The sequence below is a fragment of the Talpa occidentalis genome, unplaced genomic scaffold, assembly GCF_014898055.3.
Source record: "Talpa occidentalis isolate TD23 unplaced genomic scaffold, MPIMG_talOcc4v2.1 talOcc4.10, whole genome shotgun sequence".
Lineage (NCBI taxonomy): Eukaryota > Metazoa > Chordata > Mammalia > Eulipotyphla > Talpidae > Talpa > Talpa occidentalis.
The window spans coordinates 40748402-40770252 of NW_023600993.1; the positions used below are offsets into that span (position 1 = coordinate 40748402).

Consider the following 21851-nt stretch of genomic DNA (forward strand, 5'->3'; position numbering starts at 1 on the left):
TTAAGTAAAGTCTTGATTTTCTTCTTTTTAGCTCAAATCCTACCTTCAGAACACATATCTATATATATTTGTTATATAAAAAGTTACCTATTAGGGAATAACAAAACTCCAAAGAGGTTTTAATCAGAAGAGGCATTTAAATAACTCAATTTAGATAGAACCACTGAAAGTGAAAAAGTGCTTATTTCCAACAGGCCACTAAATCCTGCAAAAGGGGGATTTGGAAAAAGCCACATAGCCAGTCTTTAATCTCAGAACACTGAGAAAGTTTAAAATAAAATATAGCTTTTGGTAACAACACTAATAACTGTCAGCAGGAGATTAGGTAAGCAAATTATGACATTAAATAGTATTAATACTAAATAGTTTTAAAACTCAATAATATGAATGAGAGACAAATAATATGGATAGGTGTTTAAGATAGATATTTAAGTGCAAATAAGTTGTAAAATATTATGCACAACATTAGTATTTTTTAAAAAATAAAAATATATTCATATAAAAAACCCTGGAGGAACAGGGAATACACTATTATCAGCAGTTCTCTCCTAGGCAGAATTCCAAGGACATGCAGTAGTAACAAAAATGTAACAAAATAGAACTTAACCACAAAATTAGTTTACTCTGGATTTGGAATAAAAATAATGGCATATCGAAGATTAGGAAAGTACATATTTAGAGAAGGAAATGAGGAATTAATTTTAACTAAAGATATGTCATATAGAAATGAACCATTGAGAGTCACAGAAAATGTGAAGCATTTAAAGTGATAGGATCATAGGGGGCAGATTATGGTGCCTTGGAAACTACCCATAAATTCTAAGCCATAAGGAAATGGTACTTTGAGGATTTGTAAATTACTTTCAATAATTAAAAATAATAGTTGAAAAGGAAAGAATTTATTACATTGTTGAATAAATATACTTCCAATACTGAATTATTCATCAGTTAGCTAACTCACATTCAGAGGTGTGAATAGCTTCAGAATGCATTGAAAATTTTAAAATTTCTGTATAGGAAAATCTGAGCAATCCTTTTTTTTCATAAATACTTGGGGTAATGTATTATTTTGCTGTGAGAAACTAAAGGAGAAAATGAGAATAACATATGACTTCAGGATGATTAATTAAGACATCAATTAAATAGTTACCAATGCCCACAGTCAAAAAACTGTCGTAATAATTCAAGAGGAGGTTGAGCTCCATATTTCTCTAATGCAGGCATATTCATGTCATCTATAAAAATTATGCACTTCTTTCCCATAGGTGGCCCAAAGACTCCTTTGCGTCTTTTATCCAATCTAGACATAATAATGTTCTAAAATATAAAGAAGAAAGAGTAGTGTATTTAAAGCCATACTTACACCAGGGAAAAAAGGAATTTAATAAACTAAGTAATATTGAACAGCACTATGTACATATGTGATTATTTATATTTATTCATATTTAAGGTGACACTAAACTTCATGTACACATCATCAAAGAACATTATTGAAATCCTACTATGTGCTCAGAATTGTTACATATATACATATCTATATACTTAATATTATACACACCGATGCACACACAATTTTCCTCATTGGATATCCCAATACAGTTGTTAACTTAAACTTACCTTGTATCTATAAGCTCTAATCTAAATGTGTAGGATTTTGAAGTTAAGGCCTAAAACAACAGAAATGGGCTCCATAGGTAAGGAGAGAATGGAGAGACATAAATTTAGGAATGAATGATTAAAATGGTGATTAGAAAAGGTCTCATGCAGTACTTTCATTGAGGCAACATTTGGGGGTAAAGAGGGGGATACAAGCTACATGTTTCCTGCCACAGAAGGTCAAACAAAAGTCCCTGGTTTGAAGGATCTTTCATTTACAGAACTTCAATAAGCACAGGAAATGCTCCTAAAGACAATCTGGTAGAATGTAGAAAGAACAATCAAAATGATCCACTCTGCTTTTTCCACTCGCTCTCCTTAGTTCCCTCTCACTTCCTTTTCCCCCACTCCTTACTTCCACCTTCTCTTCTCCAGTTAAGAAATTGATGCTTCTTCTCATACTTAAAATGTGACAAAGCTCATTAATCCAGTATTAATATAAAAATGTTCAAACTTTTGCACATGCATGGTGTGAGGTAGTGGTCAAGCTTCATTCTTTTGCATGTAGTGACCCAGTTTTCCCAGCACCATTTATTGAACAAACTTTCTTTGCTCCAGTGCATATTCTTTGCTCCTGTGTCAAATATTAGTTGACCATAAATCTGTGGGTTTATTTCTGGATTTTCTATTCAATTCCATTGGTCTGTGTGTCTGTTCTTGTTCCAGTACCATGCAGTTTTGATGATTATGGCTTTGTACTATAGTTTGAAGTCTGGGAGTGTGATACCTCACACCATGCACAAAAACCAACTCAAAATGGATTAAAGAACTAGACATAAGACCTGAAAGCATAAAATACATAGAAGGAAATATAGGCGAAACACTACATGACATGCACCTCAAAGACATCTTTACAGACACATCACCCAAAGCAGTAATAGTGAAGACAGATAAACAGCTGGGACTACATAAAATTAAAGAGCACAGCAAAAGAGACAATAACAAAAACAAAGAGGAACCCCACCGACTGGGAGAACAATTTTGCACACAACGCTAATGATAAAGGACTGATCACAAAAATCTACAGAGCTAAGACTCAACAAAAACAAAGAAAATAATCCAGTCAAAAAATGGGCAGAAGAGCTAAAAAGAAACTTCTCTGAAGAGGAAATGCAAATGCCCAACAGGCATATGAAAAAATGTTCAACATCACTTGTAATCAGGGAAATGCAAATCAAAATTACAATGAGATGCCATTTCACACCAGTGAGAATGGCACATATTAAAAAAACTAGCAACAACAAATGTTGGCAAGGTTGTGGAGAAAAAGGAACTCTCCTGCACTGCTGGTGGTGCAAACTGGTTCAACCACTATGGAAAGCTGTGTGGAGATTTCTTGAACTACTAAAGATAGAGCTTCCATATGATCCAGCAATTCCACTCCTAGGTATTTACCCAAATGATACAGAAACAGTAATTCCAAAGGGCACCTGCACCCCTACGTTTATAGCAGCACTATTTACAATAGCTAAGCTATGGAAGCAACCCAAATGCCCAAAAATAGATGACTGGATCAAGAAGATGTGGTACATATACACAATGGAATATTACTCAGCAATCAAAAAAGATAACCACATGCAGTTTGCAGCAACAAGGATGGAGCTGGAAGGGATCATGCTCAGCGAAGTAAGTCAGAAAGAAAAAGACAAATACCGGATGGTCTCACTCATAGCAGGAATTTAGAAAACCTAAATAAGAGACCAGGAAAAAGACTAATCAATACAAAGTAAAAATCAAAATCCTGTTTGCAACTATAAACCAGAGACACACTACGGGGAGGAGAGGGGAGAGGGAGGGGCGGGGAAAGGAAGGACTAGAGTCAAAATAAGGGGGGAGGTGCAATTGTATGGGGAATATAACCAAAATGAAAATGCATACATTGTGCAAAGATGAAAAAAGATGTAAGAATTATATAAAATAAAATATTTAAATAAAAAAAGTTCTAACTTTTATCCTTAAACCTTGACTTTAAAACATTATGAAAAATAATACTTTCAAAGTTCTATTTAAGTTCATTAAAGATTTGCATTGCTCAGTTAACATATAATTTTAGGTCCTAATCACACAGGGCAAAAAAAAAATTATTATAGATCCATGTTTCTGTTTAAACTAACCTGAACCTGGTTGGCACTGGTCCGAGCAGAGAAATTAACATAAAAAGGAAAGTACCGGTCCTTTTCCAAATGATTCATTAGTTTATCTTTCACATATACTGATTTTCCTGTACCCGTTGGACCCACAAAAAGCAGTGGCCTTTATGAAAACAATGAACATATCATTCATAAGAGGTAAAAATGAGAATATATTTCTGCTAGAAGAAATTGGAGTTAATTGAAAACAAATAATAATCAAATCATCTTCATCTAAAACCTTATATTTTAATCTACCATTGTTATTCCATGAGTACTAGTAAAAGTAATGAGTACCATACATTTTTGTTTACTGTCACTGAGACTTTAATTAGTAACAATGATATGAACAGATATAATATTGCTATATGGAAAACACCCATAAAAGTAATAACTTTAACTTTTCGCAAAAAAAAAACAAACAAAGCCAAAGTTTGTCTCCTTGGAAAAGTGATGTATGTGTACTTTTTAGCTAGAGATACAGGTAACAAAGTATTTGGACTAGAATGATAAGATGGGGGTAGTAAGATATGTTTTGGCTATTTCCAAATTATCTCAAAAACATGAAGTTTTGTGAGAAACTAAATGACAGTGAATGCTAAACCTAACAGTTATATATATATCAGTTAATATCATTTTATAATCAAACCATAAGGGGTTTATGAGGCAACAAAGTTTGATGGCAAAGGTTTTAGAATAAGAAGAAACCTGGATTTGAAACAGATGTCACTTTGAACATGTCAATTAGTCTCCAGGCTCTCAGTTATCTGAAAACAGATGACCTCAAAATTTCCTTCAAAAATCCTGTGATCCTATGAGAAGGGCACTGTTAATACTTTGAATGTTTATAACAGCATTTCTTACTTTGCATAGGTAATACTCAAATCCATTAGAAATGTATATCTAATTGTGTCCATCGTTGGAACTATGATATCTTGAATCTTGACACTTCTATCTCCTAACTTAGTACTTTTAATTAGTTCATTCCAATGGACCCAGCGGCCTCGGTTTTTCAACTGTAAGAGAACATAAATTTCACATTACAATCATGCACTTGCTAAACTGAAGGGCTCTTTAAAACATACTGTTATCATATCTTAAAAACTTTACTTTTTCCCCTTTTATGATAAAATAATAGATTAAATAATGTATATAACATTTTTGTCATGAGGGTGATTAATAAACATCCATGAAACCATAATTTAAGAAATATACATTTTCTTTAGATTAATTTTCCTTTCAATTGATAACCTAAAGAACTTAATGAAACTTATTTATCACAGATTCAACATATTTAGAATTGCAGATGTTTTTGCCTCTATATATTCCTAACACTAATCTTTCCAAAATGCCTTGAAGGTGTCTGTTTACATATATCAAGTCCTATGACTATTTGGGAGCTACCCTGCCGTAACTCAAGTTACAATTTATCAGATTTTGGTTTCATGTTTTCATATTTTAAAACAATGGGACAATAATATAACAAATAAACAATGTAGCAAATAAACATTACTATACTTTTTCCTCTAAAATTATTCTCATTGGCATTTTGACGATGGCTGATATTCAGCCATGACACATGGCATGTCTAACTGATTGTTAAATATTGAAAGTCTTCTTAACCAGTAGCAAAATAGCTGCTATGCCTCCCTACTTTATTTACTTCCCACTGTCATCTTCCTCTCCAGGTTTTCTTGCCCCTCTCTGGAGACTCTAAGGTCTCTCTCCAAGCTACAACAGGGATAATATCTGACAAGTAGGGGGTCTGTTGGACCCTGCTCCAATACTATTTTCTTAAAAATTGTGTCTGTATATGGTATGTGCCTGGATGCAAGTTTGGGTAAATCTTTCTTTAGCAATTCATAACCAAGTTTTTATATTTTAGCTTTTATCAAAGTTAATGTGTACATATTTTAGAGGTTAAGGAAAAAAAGTGGTTTCTCACTCTCATGTCTCCTCTCTGGTAGCAACTACCTTTATCTCTCTTTAAGCTACTTTGGCATTTATCTCCAATTCCTAAAGAATATGCTTGTGGTAGCATCTCTTGATATTTCATTTTAGAGATAACTTTAATGATTTGCCATTGTGACTAATAAGGATGTAACTCTCATTTATAGTCTTAGAATTCTGTTAACATGATTTTGGGGAAAGTCAGCAGAGCCGGGTTCAAGTCCTGACTCTGCTGGCCACTTGCCTTTCTAGGTGTTCTTCTTTTATCTATAAATCTTGAGACTATAGATTTATCTATAAATCTAGAAACTTTGTAAAATAGTAACTAGCCTCTTTGCAGATGTTCTGGCTCTAGAAGTAAAATTTGCTTAAATCAAATAATTATTCAAATGCCTGCTGTTTAAAAGAATACTTTTGTGAATTGTTTTTTAGTTTTGTTTTCTTTAAATTGAGGTAATATTGGTTTACAATGTTGCTTGTGTTTTAAAAGTACAGGATCTCCCCCTTCAGGTGTTGCCACTCTGCACCCACCACCACAACACCCATAGTCCACCACCATAGTCCACTGTACTCCCTCCCCATTTTGTTCTAGTCTCACTACTTTTTCTCCTACTGACTTATTTAGCATAATCCCCCCCCAGCTCTATCCATGTTGCTGCAATAGTAAGAGTTTATCTCTTTTGATAGCTGAATAGTACTCCAGTGTATATATTGACCACATCTTTCTGATCCATTCATCAATATTTGGGCACTTAGTTTGTTTTCACGCCTTCACTAATATGAGTATTGTTGCAATTAACATTGTATCTCCCATGTTGAGATTGGGTTCTGAAGATTTTTTCTCTCTGTGTGGTACAGTATTCCCCTGAGGATTCAGTTGCTGTTTGCTATGTTTTTTCATCTACCCGTTATTTTCTTTCCAAATATTAAGAGCACAAAACCACTTTTCTAGTAGATCATTTTATATGTCAGGAAGAACTAATCTGTAGTTGGGCCTTCAGTAAAAGTGGGTGGTCCTGTCTGCAGGGGGTCTGCTATGGCAGGTCTGTCCTCTGTCCACTTCATGGAGCCCACTGAACCTGAACATACATCTGTGAGGGGTTTAATATGGTGGGTCCACCCTCAGTCCCCTTTCCCAGAGTTCAGTAATATTAGTGGGGCATCTTCTGGGGAGACTCCACCTTCAGGCTCTTTAGTGAGTTTACTGAGGTCACATTGATGTCCAGGGGCTTGTTGCAGTGGGGCTTGTGTGCTACTGCCCTTGTACCCATTCAGGAACTTATTAAGACTGCACTGATGTTAACAGGTCATTTGCTGTAGGTAGCGCTTCCCTTGTATCTGTTCAGGAAGATTACCAAGGTTGCACAGTTACCTGCTGAGGTCTGCCTCTGGATCCTGTTGTGAGGCTCACCCAAGTTGTGAAGGATTACTATGTAGGGGCCTTGGCAATTCCACTCTGCTGCTTGCCAGGCATTTAGGTTGCCAGGGCTCAACCTGTCTGTGTAGGTTGGCTACTTGTTTAGTCTGCTCTACTGCTTGCGGGGTGGGAGTGGGGGCTCCCCCTCCTATGAATGTTATTTCTAGTGTGTATTTCTTTCAGATGTATTTTTGGCTTTATTCTCCTGCAATCTACGTGTGAGTATGTAAAGGAGAAGAGTCCAGCATATTTACTCTGCCACCATCTTGCCTGAATTCTTTTTTAAAGTGGATAAATAGATTTAACTTAAATCTAAAGCTATTAAATATTCATAAGTTCATCTAGTCTATCCACTGTTATAGGAGGATAAACTACTAATAACTACAGGATTCAAAATAACTGTAGGATGCCTATTGATCCAAAACTTTGTGTTTTACAGCTAATTTTAGAAAGCAGTTTATATCATACCTCATACATATAGTCATAGACAAGGCCTTTTTCATCAAAGTGGCATTCCCATTTACCCACAGAGTCAGGCACTGGGTACTTTTCACTTTTTCCCAGTATCACTAATCGGAGGAAATTATCAAAAACAATACGACCATCTGAATCACAACTGCCTCCAATGGACCAAATTAGAGAAAATGCAAAGCAAGCCTGTTGGCACAAATATATACATAAATAAATTAAAAAAGGAAATTATTTAAAGAAAATTTTTACAAATAACCTAAAATTTAACATATAAAGTCCTGGCTAATCCACTTGGAAAAGATCAGATCTATAAATAAGATGGAATGGAGCACAGTTAAATCACATACTCATTTCTCAAGCAATATCTACTGAAATTTTAAATGTTCATACCAAATGATCTGTTAAAATGACATATGGGCAATTTGTTCACTGCAACACTGTTTATGACAGCAAAAGATGAAAAACAACCCAAATGGTCTTCAATGAGTCTGCTTACTTGGTTTATACTATATACACTGGGATACATGCTGCTGTTAAAAAAAGGTAAGTGATACTGATAAGGAAAGATTTCTAAGACATATTGTAAGAAAAGAGCTAAATCAGTATATATATGTGTGTATATGTATACATGTATATATATACACATACATATAAAGAGAGTATGCATCAAATACCTCTAGGAGATTATACAAGGCACTGGTACTACTGGCTTCTCTGATGGTGGCTGGGGAAACCAGTATAAATGGAAAACCAATTTTTTTGTTTTGAATTTTATTCTAGGCACATACTTTATTTAGTTAAGAAAAAATTTACTAAATATAGTTTAAGTATCAATCTAGATTAGTCTCTAAAAGTGATTCTGAACTGTTTAAAACACTGGGGAATTTAGGTTTATGAAAAAAATGAAAACTTTCAGGAAATACATAAATAACAGGGAAATTATTTTAGGATACTTTTATTTATAAAAAGGTAACACAGATAAATATGGAAGAATATTAAAAACCTTTCCAAACTTAGGGAGAAAAAGGGTAGTAAATAAATGCTCTTCAAACATGTCTATTCAATTTCTTTTAAAATGGAGGGAAATAAAGATAAAAAAGGCATAGAGAAGGAGGAGGTTATGGTCAGTACGGAACCCTGGAACATAAAATGTCTGAGATAGATTTTCTGTGGCAACAAGGTGAAGTGAAGCAATGGGAGGGAACTGCTTTTGCCACAGAGTAGAAGAGAAGGTAGACTGAGTAGGGGATATCAAGGCATTTAGGAATAAGATGGTAGGTGGGGAAGTAGCATAGACCAAAGAAGAGAAGAAATATTCCTTCCTTTGGCTCCCTTAGAACTATACTCTCTGATCTTCTCTTACCTCTAGACTTTCCCTAACTAGGATCACTACTCTATCCTAACTATGTCTTCCATGGATTCTGCCTGCAATATTTAACCAAGATGATTGAATTGAATCCCCATTCTAGGTCTTTTGTAGCCAGCTTGTTGCAGCTTACATCCTGGTTTAACATTAAGACAAAATCAATTCACCTTAAATTCATTGATTTAATATTGTCACCTTATTGAGGTGTTATGAAATTCAGATGTTTATAAATAGTAGGGTAGCTACGGTTTGTTTTGACATACTGTTTTTTCCTTCTACTGTTTGTTAAATCGGAATACCAGGTCAGGGCAATTTTAATGTCTTCAGCTACTCCTTTAGTGCTCGTCAAAAATATAGCCCTATAATTAAAAACCACATCAATTATTAAACTAACCATAATCCAAACACGAATATGCCTGCTGGTTGGATCGTTTTCCACAGCATTACAAAGCAGTACTTCAAAAAGGCGTGTGAGAGATACAACCACATTGCTATCACTTGTAGGAATCAGTTCCTGCAAAGTGAAAAGAATGATACTTTACTTTCATCTTATTTTAAGTATGAAAAAGACAAATATTCCATTTTGAGAAATTTAAAAAAGCATACTTGGCTTTTATAAGGTCTTTATACTATTTAAACTTCAGAATTTAAATTACAGGCATGATCAAAAACATCTCTCAAAATAGCCTAGCATTTTATATTACACAATTGTAGATAATATATTCTTATTTTAAATTCTCTGAGAAATGAAAACTAGCTGCTATAAGAGAAAAAACAAAGTTCTAGGGATTAAAGAAATGGGGTCTCTAACAGTCATTCATTCATTCATTTATTTATTCATTCAACAAATATTTGTGGAAAGCATACTATATCTATATGCCAAGCTAGGAAATGTTGAAATAAAATACACAATCTCTAAAAAGGAATGACATTGAAATTAAACAGACGAGACTAATATGTTGTAATAATGATGTGACAGAGTAAGTTCCAGGATGGGGGAAGGCTACTAGAGTATTTGGAATAAACAATTAGCCCAGGCCTATTAGGAGGTCAAGGAAAGAAATGGGAGAATAAGTAGCCAAGGAAGTTTCTCAAAAGCTGGGATTAAATTTGGAAGGAAATGTGAATTAGCCAGGTGAGGAAGGGAAGGATGCTTTAAGGCAGGGGAAACATAAACATAGACATAGAAATGGAGATGTGAGCCACTAAAATATGATTATTAACAATAAATCACTACAGTAAAGTGGCATGCTACAAAATCAAAATATAAAAACAGCTGTGTTCCTATACACAAATAATAAAGAGAAAGAAATCAAGAAAATGATCCCATTTACAATCTCATTGAAAAGAATTAAATACATAGGAATCAACTTAATAAAGGAGGTAAAAGGCTTAAGCAATGAAAATGATAAGACATTGTTAAAAGAAATATAAAAGGTACACCTAAATATTTGTAAATATTTCCTCACTCTGGGTATCAACAAGGGAAGAACAGTTTCTTCAATAAACGATGTTAGAAAAACTACATGGCCACATGTATAAGAATAAAAACATACTCTTAATTTACACCATATGCAAAGTCAGCTCAAAATGGATAAAGACTTAATCAAAAACTATAAAACTTCTAGAAGGAAATATGGAAAAAGCTCTGTGACATTGGCCTTGGTGATGATCTTTTAGACATGACACTCAAAATTCAGGCAACAAAAGCAAAAATAAACATCAAACTAAAAAACTTCTGTACAGCAAAAGAAATAATCAACAAAATTAAAAGGCAGGTTATGATTGTGAGGAAATGTTTATAAACCATATATGTGATAAGAAGTTACTATCCAAAATATATAGGGAACTCGGCGGAGCAACATGGCGGCGAGGAGACGCTGCGAGTAAGATCTCCCATTAAAAAGTTAATAGGGAGGAAAAGCGGCAGGTCCCAGTGAGAACTGGGACACGGAAGATAAACGGACGACTCCAGCAAACTGCCCGAAGAAGAAAGTGGCCATAAGAGAGGACCAGAAGGGAGGAAAGCGCAGAACCCTGCTCCCCTCCCCCACCCACAGAGTCCGCACTCTCCGACTGGCAGAGGGGAGGAAAACAACAAACTAAAACGACCAACAAGAACAAACGACGCAGCAAGCGGGACTGTGAGTGGAAAGGAACTATTGCAGCCACCACACCCCGTGAACGGGAGCTGTGGAGAATCCTGCAGGACTCGCCGCGGAGGTGAGCTCCGGGCGCCATTAAAGAGAGACCCCCCCCCAGAAGGAGACCAGCACCAGCACACAGCCCCGGGCCGCTGGTAAGCTTGCGCGGAAAAAGCAGCACGCTGGAAAAGCAAACACAGAGCGGGGTCGGAATTGCCCGGAAAAGCAGTGCGGTTGAAAAGAAAACGCGGATCCGGATCACAGCTGCCCAGGTCCCCGCGCCTGCGACCTAGGCTTGCGGGGAGACGCGCGGAGGCCCTCACTGAGTGAGCAGGAACCAGGCGCCCAGGCACGGGAGCGGGATTCAAAAGGCGCCATTCCCGCGCCACTGAACTGGGCTACAGCCCGCGTCCTGGAACTGAGGGCTTTGGAACTGAGACCCGGGGCACAAAATTCGGGGCGTGGGTTCTCCACGACGGTGGGGCACAAGGCAGACACAGCACCCCAAAGCCGTTGAGGTTTACCCTACAATTCCCGCTCTGTTCCCTGTCCCACGGGGTGGAAAAATCAGCTCCCCAAGGGCTCTAGGAGAGATCTCTGGTGCCACCTAGTGACTTGAACCAGCAGAGGCTCCTGGAGGAGCCAGTGGCCAGCTGGGGAGTTAGCCCATGCCGGGCCCCTTCCGACCAGTAGTCTGAGCCCACAGGGGGAGCTAGCACCCACAGCCGGGGCAGACCAGGTGCGCAGAAGAGTGTGCCTGAGACCGGACGTGCAGGGAGTGTGTCCCGCATCGCCATTTTAGAACAGGGACATTTCTTCAGTAAAGACTACCTGCAGAAGGCTTCCTCAGGAGCCAGAGGTGAGCGGGGGAAGTTCGCCCACTCCAGACCCCCTCTGGCCTGCAGTCCAAGCCCAGAGGAGGAGCAGGAACCCACCGCCGGGGCAGACCAGGTGCACAGGGGAGTGTGTCCCCACATCGGCATTTTAGAACAGGGACCTTTCTCCAGTAAAGACTGCTTGAAACTGACAGATGGCTCCAGGAGGAACCAGAGGGGAGCAGAGAAGCTCACCCAAGATGCCGGCCAGTCCCAGCAACACAGTGTCCCAACGCATACGGCAAATTAGAAAACAGACAGTAGGGAGTAGAAGAACCACACGCAACCTAGCAACTCCCCAGGGAAAAAGCACACCACAAAAAGAAAACCAGCCCCCAGATTGCAACGACAGTAACTTGGAAGAACTTCTGAGCCTTCCAGAAAGAGAATTGAAAATTGCCGTGATTAAAAAACTGACAGAAGTCATAAAGGAAAACAATGATAAGGGAAAAATAATCAACAATCAGAAGAATGAAATTGAGTCCCTAAAGAGGGAAGTAAAAGAAATGCAGGAGACCAAAGAATTAATGGAAGAACTAAAGAATTCTGGGAAAAGCAATGAAAGCAGAATAGATGAAATGGAAGAACGAATAAGTTCTCTTGAAGACACAGAAATAAAAAGATCCAAAACAGAAAAGGAAACAGAAGTATGAAGGAAAAAGAACGAAGAAAGACTTCGGGAACTATATGACTCCATGAGGAAAGGAAATATAAGAGTTATAGGAATACCAGAAGGAGAGGAGAGAAATGTAGGAACGGAGAAAATATTCAAAGAGATAATTGAAGAGAACTTCCCAAATGTGAACAAGGAGCTGAAAATTGATATATAAGAAGCAAGAAGAACACCAAACTTCCACGACGAAAGGAAAAATACAGCAAGACACATAATAGTAAAGCTCCCAAGAATCCAGGACAAGGAAAAAATAATGAAGCTGGCAAGAGGGAAGAAACAGATAACATTCAAAGGAAAGCCAATCAGGCTGACATCAGACTTCTCCGAAGAAACACTATGGGCAAGGAGAGAGTGGAGGGACATAGTCAACTGACTCCAGGAAAACAGATGCCAACCAAGAATACTCTATCCCGCAAAGCTCTCCTTCCTCTTTGAAGAAAGAATATGGACCTTCCCAGACAAACAGAAACTCCGGAATTTCATTACAACTAAACCCCCACTCCAAAAAATTCTACAAGGAGTCCTAAAGCCAGAACCTCAGAGGGACGAATAACAATGAAAGAAGGCAAAAAAAAAAAAGTTATTAAAAGAATAAATAAATAAAATCAAAGGAAAGACAAACACAAAGGCAAATACAGATGCTAACATATCAATATTAACTCTAAATGTAAATGGACTAAACTCTTCAATAAAAAGACACAGAGTTGCAGCCTGGATTAAGAAACAAAACCCAACCTTTTGCTGTCTCCAGGAAACACATTTAGCTACAAAAGATAAAAATAGGCTCAAAGTTAAAGGATGGAAAACAATCCTACAAGCAAATGGGCCAAAAAAGAAAGCAGGAACAGCTATACTTATATCAGATAAAACAGATTTCAAACTCAAAAAGATAAAAAGAGACCCCAATGGTCACTACATTATGATCAAGGGGACAACACTTCAAGAAGAAATAACACTCATTAACATATACTCACCAAACGAAGGAGCACCAAAATATATCAGACAAATGTTGTCCTCTCTGAAAACAGACATCAGAGAAAACACATACGTAGTGGGAGACTTCAACACACCACTATCAACAATGGATAGATCAACAAGACAAAAAATAAGTAAAGAAACCAAAGCTCTAAATAAGGACCTAGAGCATTTGGGCTTAACAGACATCTATAGAACACTAAACCCAAAAAAAACGGAGTACACATTTTTCTCAAGCGCACACGGATCATTCTCCAGGATCGATCACATACTGGGGCACAAGACAAACATCAACAGATACACCAAGATTGAAATCATATCAACCATCTTTTCTGACCATGAAGGCATCAAACTAGAAATAAACCATAAAAAGAAGGCAAGGAACTTTCCTACCTCATGGAGATTAAAAACCACACTACTGGAAGACCACTGGACTAATGAGGAGATCAAAGAAGAAATTAAAAAATTCTTTGAATTGAACGACAAGGAGGACACCAATATCCTAAATGTATGGGATGCAGCAAAAGCAGTAATAAGAGGAAAATATATAGCAATAGAAGCTCACATCAAGAAACAAGAAAGAACTCAAAGAAACAACCTAATCTCCAAGCTCAAAGATCTAGAAAAAGAACAACAAAAAAACCCCAAAACCAGTAGAAGAAGAGAAATAATAAAAACCAAAGCAGAAATAAATGAAATTGAAACTAAAAAAAACAATCCAAAAGATCAATGAAACCAAGAGCTGGTTCTTTGAAAAAATCAATAAAATAGACAAACCCCTAGCCAGGCTCACAAAGGAAAAAAGGGAGAAAGCACAAATAAACAGGATCATCAATGAAAGAGGAGAAATCACAATGGACACAGCAGAAATCAAAAGAATAATCAGTAACTACTATGAACAGTTATATGGAAACAAGTTCAACAATCTAAAGGAGATGGACAAATTCCTACAACTCTACAATCACCCAAAGCTAGATAAAGAAGAAATAGAACACCTAAACAGACCAATTACAAGCAGCGAAATTGAAATGGTAATCAAAAACCTCCCCAAAAACAAAAGCCCAGGACCTGATGGATTTACAAATGAATTCTACCAAACATTCAGAGACGAATTAGTGCCTATCCTTCACAAACTCTTCCAAAAAATTGAGAAGGAAGGGACAATACCAAACACGTTCTATGAAGCCAACATTACACTAATACCAAAACCGAACAAGGACAACACAAAAAAGGAAAAGTACAGGCCAATCTCCCTGATGAACACTGATGCAAAAATCCTCAATAAAATTTTAGCTATCAGAATCCAACAATGTATCCATAAGATAATTCACCACGACCAAGTAGGATTCATTCCAGGGACACAAGGATGGTTTAACATCCGAAAATCAATCAACGTTATCCAACACATCAACAAAAAGAAATATAAAAACCATATGATAATATTAATAGATGCTGAGAAAGCTTTCGACAAAGTGCAACACCCATTCATGATAAAAGCCCTTGAAATTCTTGGGATACAAGGAACATACCTCAACATCATAAAGGCCATCTATGACAAGCCAACAGCCAGTATTATTCTCAATGGTGAAAAGCTGAAAGCAATTCCATTAAGATCTGGAACAAGACAAGGATGTCCACTCTCACCACTGCTTTTCAATATAATACTGGAAGTCCTAGCCAGAGCAATAAGACAAGAGAAAGACATCCAAGGAATCCAAATAGGAAAAGAAGAAGTCAAACTATCACTATTTGCAGATGATATGATAATATACATAGAGAACCCCAAAAACTCCACAGAAAAACTAATTCAACTCATCAATCAGTTCAGTAAAGTGGCAGGATACAAAATCAACACGCAAAAGTCAGTAGCCTTCCTATACACAAACAACAAATCTGAAGAAGAAGAAATCAAAAAAAGCATCCCTTTTTTTATTGAAACAAAAAAAATCAAATATTTGGGAATAAATCTAACAAAAGAGGTAAAGGACCTATACAAAGAAAACTATAAAACACTGTTAAAAGAAATAGAAGAAGACACAAAGAAATGGAAAGACATCCCCTGCTCATGGATTGGAAGAATAAACATTATTAAAATGGCCATCCTACCAAAAGCAATCTACAGATTCAATGCTATTCCAATCAAAATTTCAATGTCATTCTTCAAAGAAATAGAACAATTATTGATGAAATTCATATGGAATCACAAAAAACCCCGAATAGCCAAAGCTCTCCTGAAAAAAAACGAAGGGAATGGAGGCATCACACTCCCAGACTTCAAACTATACTACAAAGCCATAATCATCAAAACTGCATGGTATTGGAATAAGAACAGACATACAGACCAATGGAATCGAATAGAAAATCCAGAAATAAACCCACAGATTTATGGTCAACTAATCTTTGACAAAGGAGCAAAGACTATGCATTGGAGCAAAGAGAGTTTGTTCAATAAATGGTGCTGGGAAAACTGGGTCGCTACATGCAAAAGAATGAAGCTTGACCACTACCTCACACCATACACAAAAATCAACTCAAAATGGATTAAAGAACTAGACATAAGACCTGAAACCATAAAATATATAGAAGGAAATATAGGCGAAACGCTACGTGATTTGCACATAAAAGACATCTTTACAGACACATCACCCAAAGCAGTGAGAGTGAAGGCAAAGATAAACAGCTGGGACTACATCAAATTAAAGAGCTTCTGCACAGCAAAAGAGACAATAACAATAACAAAGAGAAACCCCACCAACTGGGAGAACATTTTTGCACCCAACACTATGATAAAGGACTGATCACAAAAATCTGCAAAGAGCTGATGAGACTTAACAACAACAAAGAAAATAATCCAGTCAAAAAATGGGCAGAAGAGCTAAAAAGAAACTTCTCTGAAGAGGAAATGCAAATGGCCAACAGGCATATGAAAAAATGTTCAACATCACTTGTCATCAGGGAAATGCAAATCAAAACTACCATGATATACCATCTCACACAAGTGAGAATGGCACATATTAAAAAAACTAGCAACAACAAATGTTGGCGAGGGTGTGGAGAAAAAGGAACTCTCCTGCACTGTTGGTGGGAGTGCAAACTGGTCCAACCACTATGGAGAGCTGTGTGGAGATTTCTGGGCCTACTAAACATAGAGCTTCCATATGATCCAGCAATTCCACTCCTAGGTATTTACCCAAAGGACACAGAAACATCAATTCCAAAGAACACCTGCACCCCTATGTTTATTGTAGCACTGTTTACAATAGCTAAGCTTTGGAAACAACCCAAATGCCCAAAAATAGATGACTCGATCAAGAAGATGTGGTACATATATACCATGGAATATTACTCAGCATTCAAAAAGATAAACACATGCAATTTGCAGCAACATGGATGGCGCTGGAAGGGATCATGCTCAGCGAAATAAGCCAAAAAGAAAAAGAAAATACCGGATGGTCTCACTCATAGCAGGAATCTAGAAAACTTAAATAAGGGACCAGGAAAATGAATAACTATAAGAAAGTGAAAATCAAAATCAACAAAAAACTATGAACCAGAGACACTTTTTGGGGGGGGGCGGGAGGGGAGGGATTGGGGTCAGAATGGGGGGGCTGCAATTGAATGGGGAATATAAAAATAAAATTTATTAAAAAAAAATAATAAAAAAAATATATATAGGGAACTCATACAACTCAACAGCCAAACCAAACAACCCAATTTAAAAGTGGGGAAAAGATGTGACAGACATTTATTCCAAAGAAGATATACAAATGACTAATAGATACATGAAAAAGCATGCTATCACTAATTATCAGAAAAATGAAAATCAAAATCACAATGAGATATCACCTCACACACAGTAGGATGGTTATTATCAAAAAGTTAAAATATAAGTATTGTTGAAAACACTAAGAAAATCTATACTCTGTTGGTAGAGATGTAAATTGGTACAGTCATTATGGAAAACTGTATAGAAGATTCTCAAAAAAAATAAACTAAAAATAGAACTAACATATGATCAGCAATCCCTCCTTTCCCAAAGGAAACAAAATTAGTGCCTCAGAGAGATATCTGTACTCTCATGTTCGCAGCAGCATAATTCACAATAGCAGAGATATGGAAACAACTTAAGTGTTAGTTGGTAGATGAATGGACAAAGAAATTGTGGTGTATACACACATTGAATACTACTAGAAATTTGCTGAGAGTATATTTCAGGTGCTCTCATCATACACACAAAAATATATGGTATTTGAGGAGATTATGTTAATTAGTTTGACTGATATAATTAATTCCCTACATTTATAGATATATAGCTATCAAATCACCATGGGTAGTCTTTAAATATATATAATTCCTACATTAAAAAATTTAAAAAGCTAAAACCCATAGGGATAAATACACACCCATAAACATGCAGAAGTACCTCTGAGCACAAGTTTAACTAGATGGATCTGAAAAGGTTAGTAGATAGTATCAATGTAAGTATTTTGTTGTGACTACAATGTAGTCTTGCAAATGTTTCCATTGGAGTTACTGTCACAATAAACACCTCATTTTTTTATGGTGGATACTATATGTCTGAAGAAAAATTGATTTTGGTTATTTATCCTATCATTGTGACTTTAGACTCAGTTGAGTTGAACGAAAACTAAAGAAATTTAAGTGGGTCAGAGAATTATAGTGTTACCTTGCATTTTTTCTTACGAAGATTTAAAGTGGGCTGTATTAGCCAGTCAAAAAGTCCTTTTAGTAGATGTTGATGATCTGGTTCTTTTAGAGGTCCTTTCAATGAATTCAACCATGAAGACACAAGAGGTTCCCATCCTAACTGTGAGGGTTCCAAATAAATCATTCCACAGCGACTCACAGTGGCAGGCTAGAGAGGAAAAAATGTTTTCTTTTTCCAGTGTTGCTTTTATAACAGTAGAACCTGGCAGTTGTTAAGTACCTTACGGACTTATAGGGCCCTTCATCCCTTCATAATTTGGCTCCTGTCTTCCTCTACAGCCTCACATATGTTAGACTGAACAATCTGTGTTACAGTTCCCTGGCCATGTCATGGCTTTAAGTCTTTACAAGTCATCATGTCATGATTTAGAATGCTTGGCTCCTATCAATCTCCCTAGAGAAGTCTTGCCTCTCAAAATCAGATCAAACATTTTGATCCTTGGTCCTATACTATCCAACCCCTCTTGGTTGTTCACCTCCTCCATATTCTTAGACTACTTACACTAGTAGTTCTATACAGTGATTATTTACTAGTGTGCCTCTGATTCTCCCTAATTGACCATATGTTATGTTTGTTGCATCATGGACTCCTAGTGCCTAACTCATTTTTCTGACAAATAATTACATATATTTATTGACTAAATGAACAAGTGAATAAATGAACAAACAAGCTACTGTGATATTAAATAATGGACTTACTGATGCCTGGGAAAGATCCATTGCTTCAAAGATGAGACTCATTTGAGGAGACATCTGAATGATTTCTCCACTCATAAGGCAAAGCTAGAGGCAATAATTTTTTAAATGTTCATTTTATTTAATCTCAAACTTTTCACATAAAAGTTTATTCAATACATAAGGTAAAATATCTCCTGTGATATAATGAAGTATTAGAATGGAAGCCAGAAAATCTTAATTCTAGGTGTAGCTCTGTCAGTTTCATACAGGTGAGCAAATATATAACATCTCCTAGTCTCTTCATTTATAAACAGGAATGATTTCTTTCTCATAAAACTAGGGAGAAGGGCAGCTATAAGACAGACCCCAAAACAATAAAATCCTGTATAAATATCAGTTCTTGTTATTAATAAAATTACTCCTGACTTTTTAAAATTATCATAAGATTTCTATATTAATAAGAGAAAAACAGGAAGTAAAGAATAGAATAGGATGCTTATGTGATGTGCCCATCTCCTAGATTTAGCCAATGTTTATATTTGCCATATAATCTTCATATTTTTTAAAGTCTTATAAACACTGTAGTATTTTCACATCCAAATATGTCTATAGTTATCTCTAAAAATAAGGACCTTTCTATATAACCATAACATTATCACATCTAACAAAATTACCAAAATTTCATTCAAGTCATCTAGTACTCAGCCAATACTTAAATTTTATCAATTGTACCAGAAATTTCTTCTCAGCTAATTTACTCAAATCAAAAGTAAATCAAGGACCATGAATTGTGTTTAATATGTCCCCTTGGTCTTTTTTATCTGAAACATTCCTCTTTGTTCAAGTATGTTAAAAACTGAATTTATCAACTTGTCCATTCATATCTTGTCCATTATTTTCAATCTTCTTAGCTTCTACCTTTAGATAATCATTAACTTTTAATAATGTTATTAATGTTTTAATTGTTAATACTTCAAATTAATTTCATTACTAATTCTTTTAAATTATTTCTCTGTATTTTTTAGTGTTTGTTCTTTGCTTCTACAATGATCACTCTGGGTCCAATTTTGCCCCTGTTTAGCTATATGGCAACAATGCAGCATTTAACATTTCTGGATCTATTTCCTTTTTTTTTCCAGACTGAAGAAGACTTTAGCAAAACGTCTGTGAGGGGTGACTCTTGGCTCCAGCACAGTGAAAGTTGCCCACTGAGTTTGGCAAAAGGGTTTTTTTAAAAAAAATGTATATATATTTTACATTATTGCTCCATTTTAAACAATGTTTGCTCTGTTTTCTCAGGTGTAGTCACCATAGAATTTCCACCACCAATTCACCTGTGCACCATCACCACAGTCCCCTGTGCTCTTCCCTCCCTCATTCCATGGATCTAATTTTTATCTGTAAAATGAATGAATGATCTAGAGCTAGAGTATCCATTAGGCATCCAGTAACCATATGTAGCAATTTATATTTAATTTAATAAGTTAAAATTAAATAAATTTTAAAATTCAGTTCTTCAACTGCACTAAGCCACATTTCAAATACTCACTAGGTGACTAGTGATTACCTTTTGTACAATATTTCCATCATTGTAGAAAAGTCTATTGGCATCTTTGACATCCCTTTTTTTTGCTGCTGTCATTCACCAACACCCAAACATTCCCCCCCCCCATTGTTAACTAAAACTTTTGCACTTGGCTCAATCTCTTTCTCTTTATTATAACTCTGGTCTGATACAATATTCATGAGGAAGAGCATCTTGACATAGTAGCTCCTCGGATCCTTGACCACCTTACCTTCACTTGCTTTCCCCTAATCCACTCCAGCTATTCATCTTATGTATCTGGAACACTAAGCAATTCTGAATTATTAAATTCAAGCATCCCAGTCTCTTCCTTGCTAATATATAGTTTTAATACAAAAGAGTTTTATTCTAGAACAAATTAAACAAAGGATTTACCACAGGATAATTTTTATTGAAAAGATAATTTAAAAACTTACTCAATTTGCTTCATCATTTATTTAAAGTATATAGTTCTATATATATGACTAGGTGACTAGTTATTGCATTGCTTAAGCATATCTACATTTTCATATTGGTAGTATTTTTCTAATAGTAAAAAAAATCTAATACTATCAACTTGTAGGCTTATAGTTCAATAATCTTAAGCATATTCATATTGCTGCATCTTTTTGTGTTTAATCATGATGATTTACCTTTTTATTATCATCCAATACTGTGTTCATGCTCTCTATCCATAAAGTGTCAATGGGACCATCAAATACAACCCATTTCCGATCAGGGGTTTCTGATAAGGCAAATTCTCTAAAAGTGTTAGCCATGATACCATCAGTCCACTGAGGAAGAAAAAAAGAAGTGTCTGAAAACTCCTCTTATGAAACTGAATTTAGTAGTGAAAATATGAAAACATTTCAAATGGGTTGGTTTCATGTTCATTGTCAGTAAGAGTTGAGAATGTTCATACTGTAGCTTACCTCATGAGACACTGGGTCAAACTGTCCAAAAAGTTGTCCCATAGTAATGGACTTAGGGTTCACAGTCCTATAAATGACCTTTTCTTCCTCTCCATAACCACGTTTATTCATAAGAGTTAGAGTATCAGCCAGCACATGCAGAACTTTTGTCTTAGCAGCAAAAGGCTCTCCTACTAACATAAAACTATTAAGGAAGAAAATCAATTACACAATAATATTCTAAACATAATGATAAGTTAAATTATTTGCTTATATATTGGTATGTATAGTTTTATCTTATAATAACCACACAT

At 36.0% G+C, this 21851-nt stretch overlaps 1 protein-coding gene across 6 annotated transcripts in view; it reads right to left on the minus strand.

The window, feature by feature from the left end:
- Positions 1-21851, minus strand: part of DNAH12 (dynein axonemal heavy chain 12) — a 165005-nt gene that overhangs the window by 71157 nt on the left and 71997 nt on the right. For all 6 annotated transcript variants that reach the window (XR_008551678.1, XM_054694825.1, XM_037491427.2 and 3 more), the window contains 9 exons: positions 21559-21742; positions 21280-21420; positions 19084-19167; positions 18344-18532; positions 9384-9503; positions 7621-7809; positions 4650-4801; positions 3771-3909; positions 1151-1317 (listed from right to left, as the gene is read on the minus strand). Coding sequence is in view for 5 of the 6 variants with exons in the window: in XM_054694825.1 (XP_054550800.1) it covers positions 1151-1317; positions 3771-3909; positions 4650-4801; positions 7621-7809; positions 9384-9503; positions 18344-18532; positions 19084-19167; positions 21280-21420; positions 21559-21742 (1365 nt within the window). In the remaining variant the exon portion in view is untranslated. The remainder of the gene's footprint in view (positions 1-1150; positions 1318-3770; positions 3910-4649; positions 4802-7620; positions 7810-9383; positions 9504-18343; positions 18533-19083; positions 19168-21279; positions 21421-21558; positions 21743-21851) is intronic.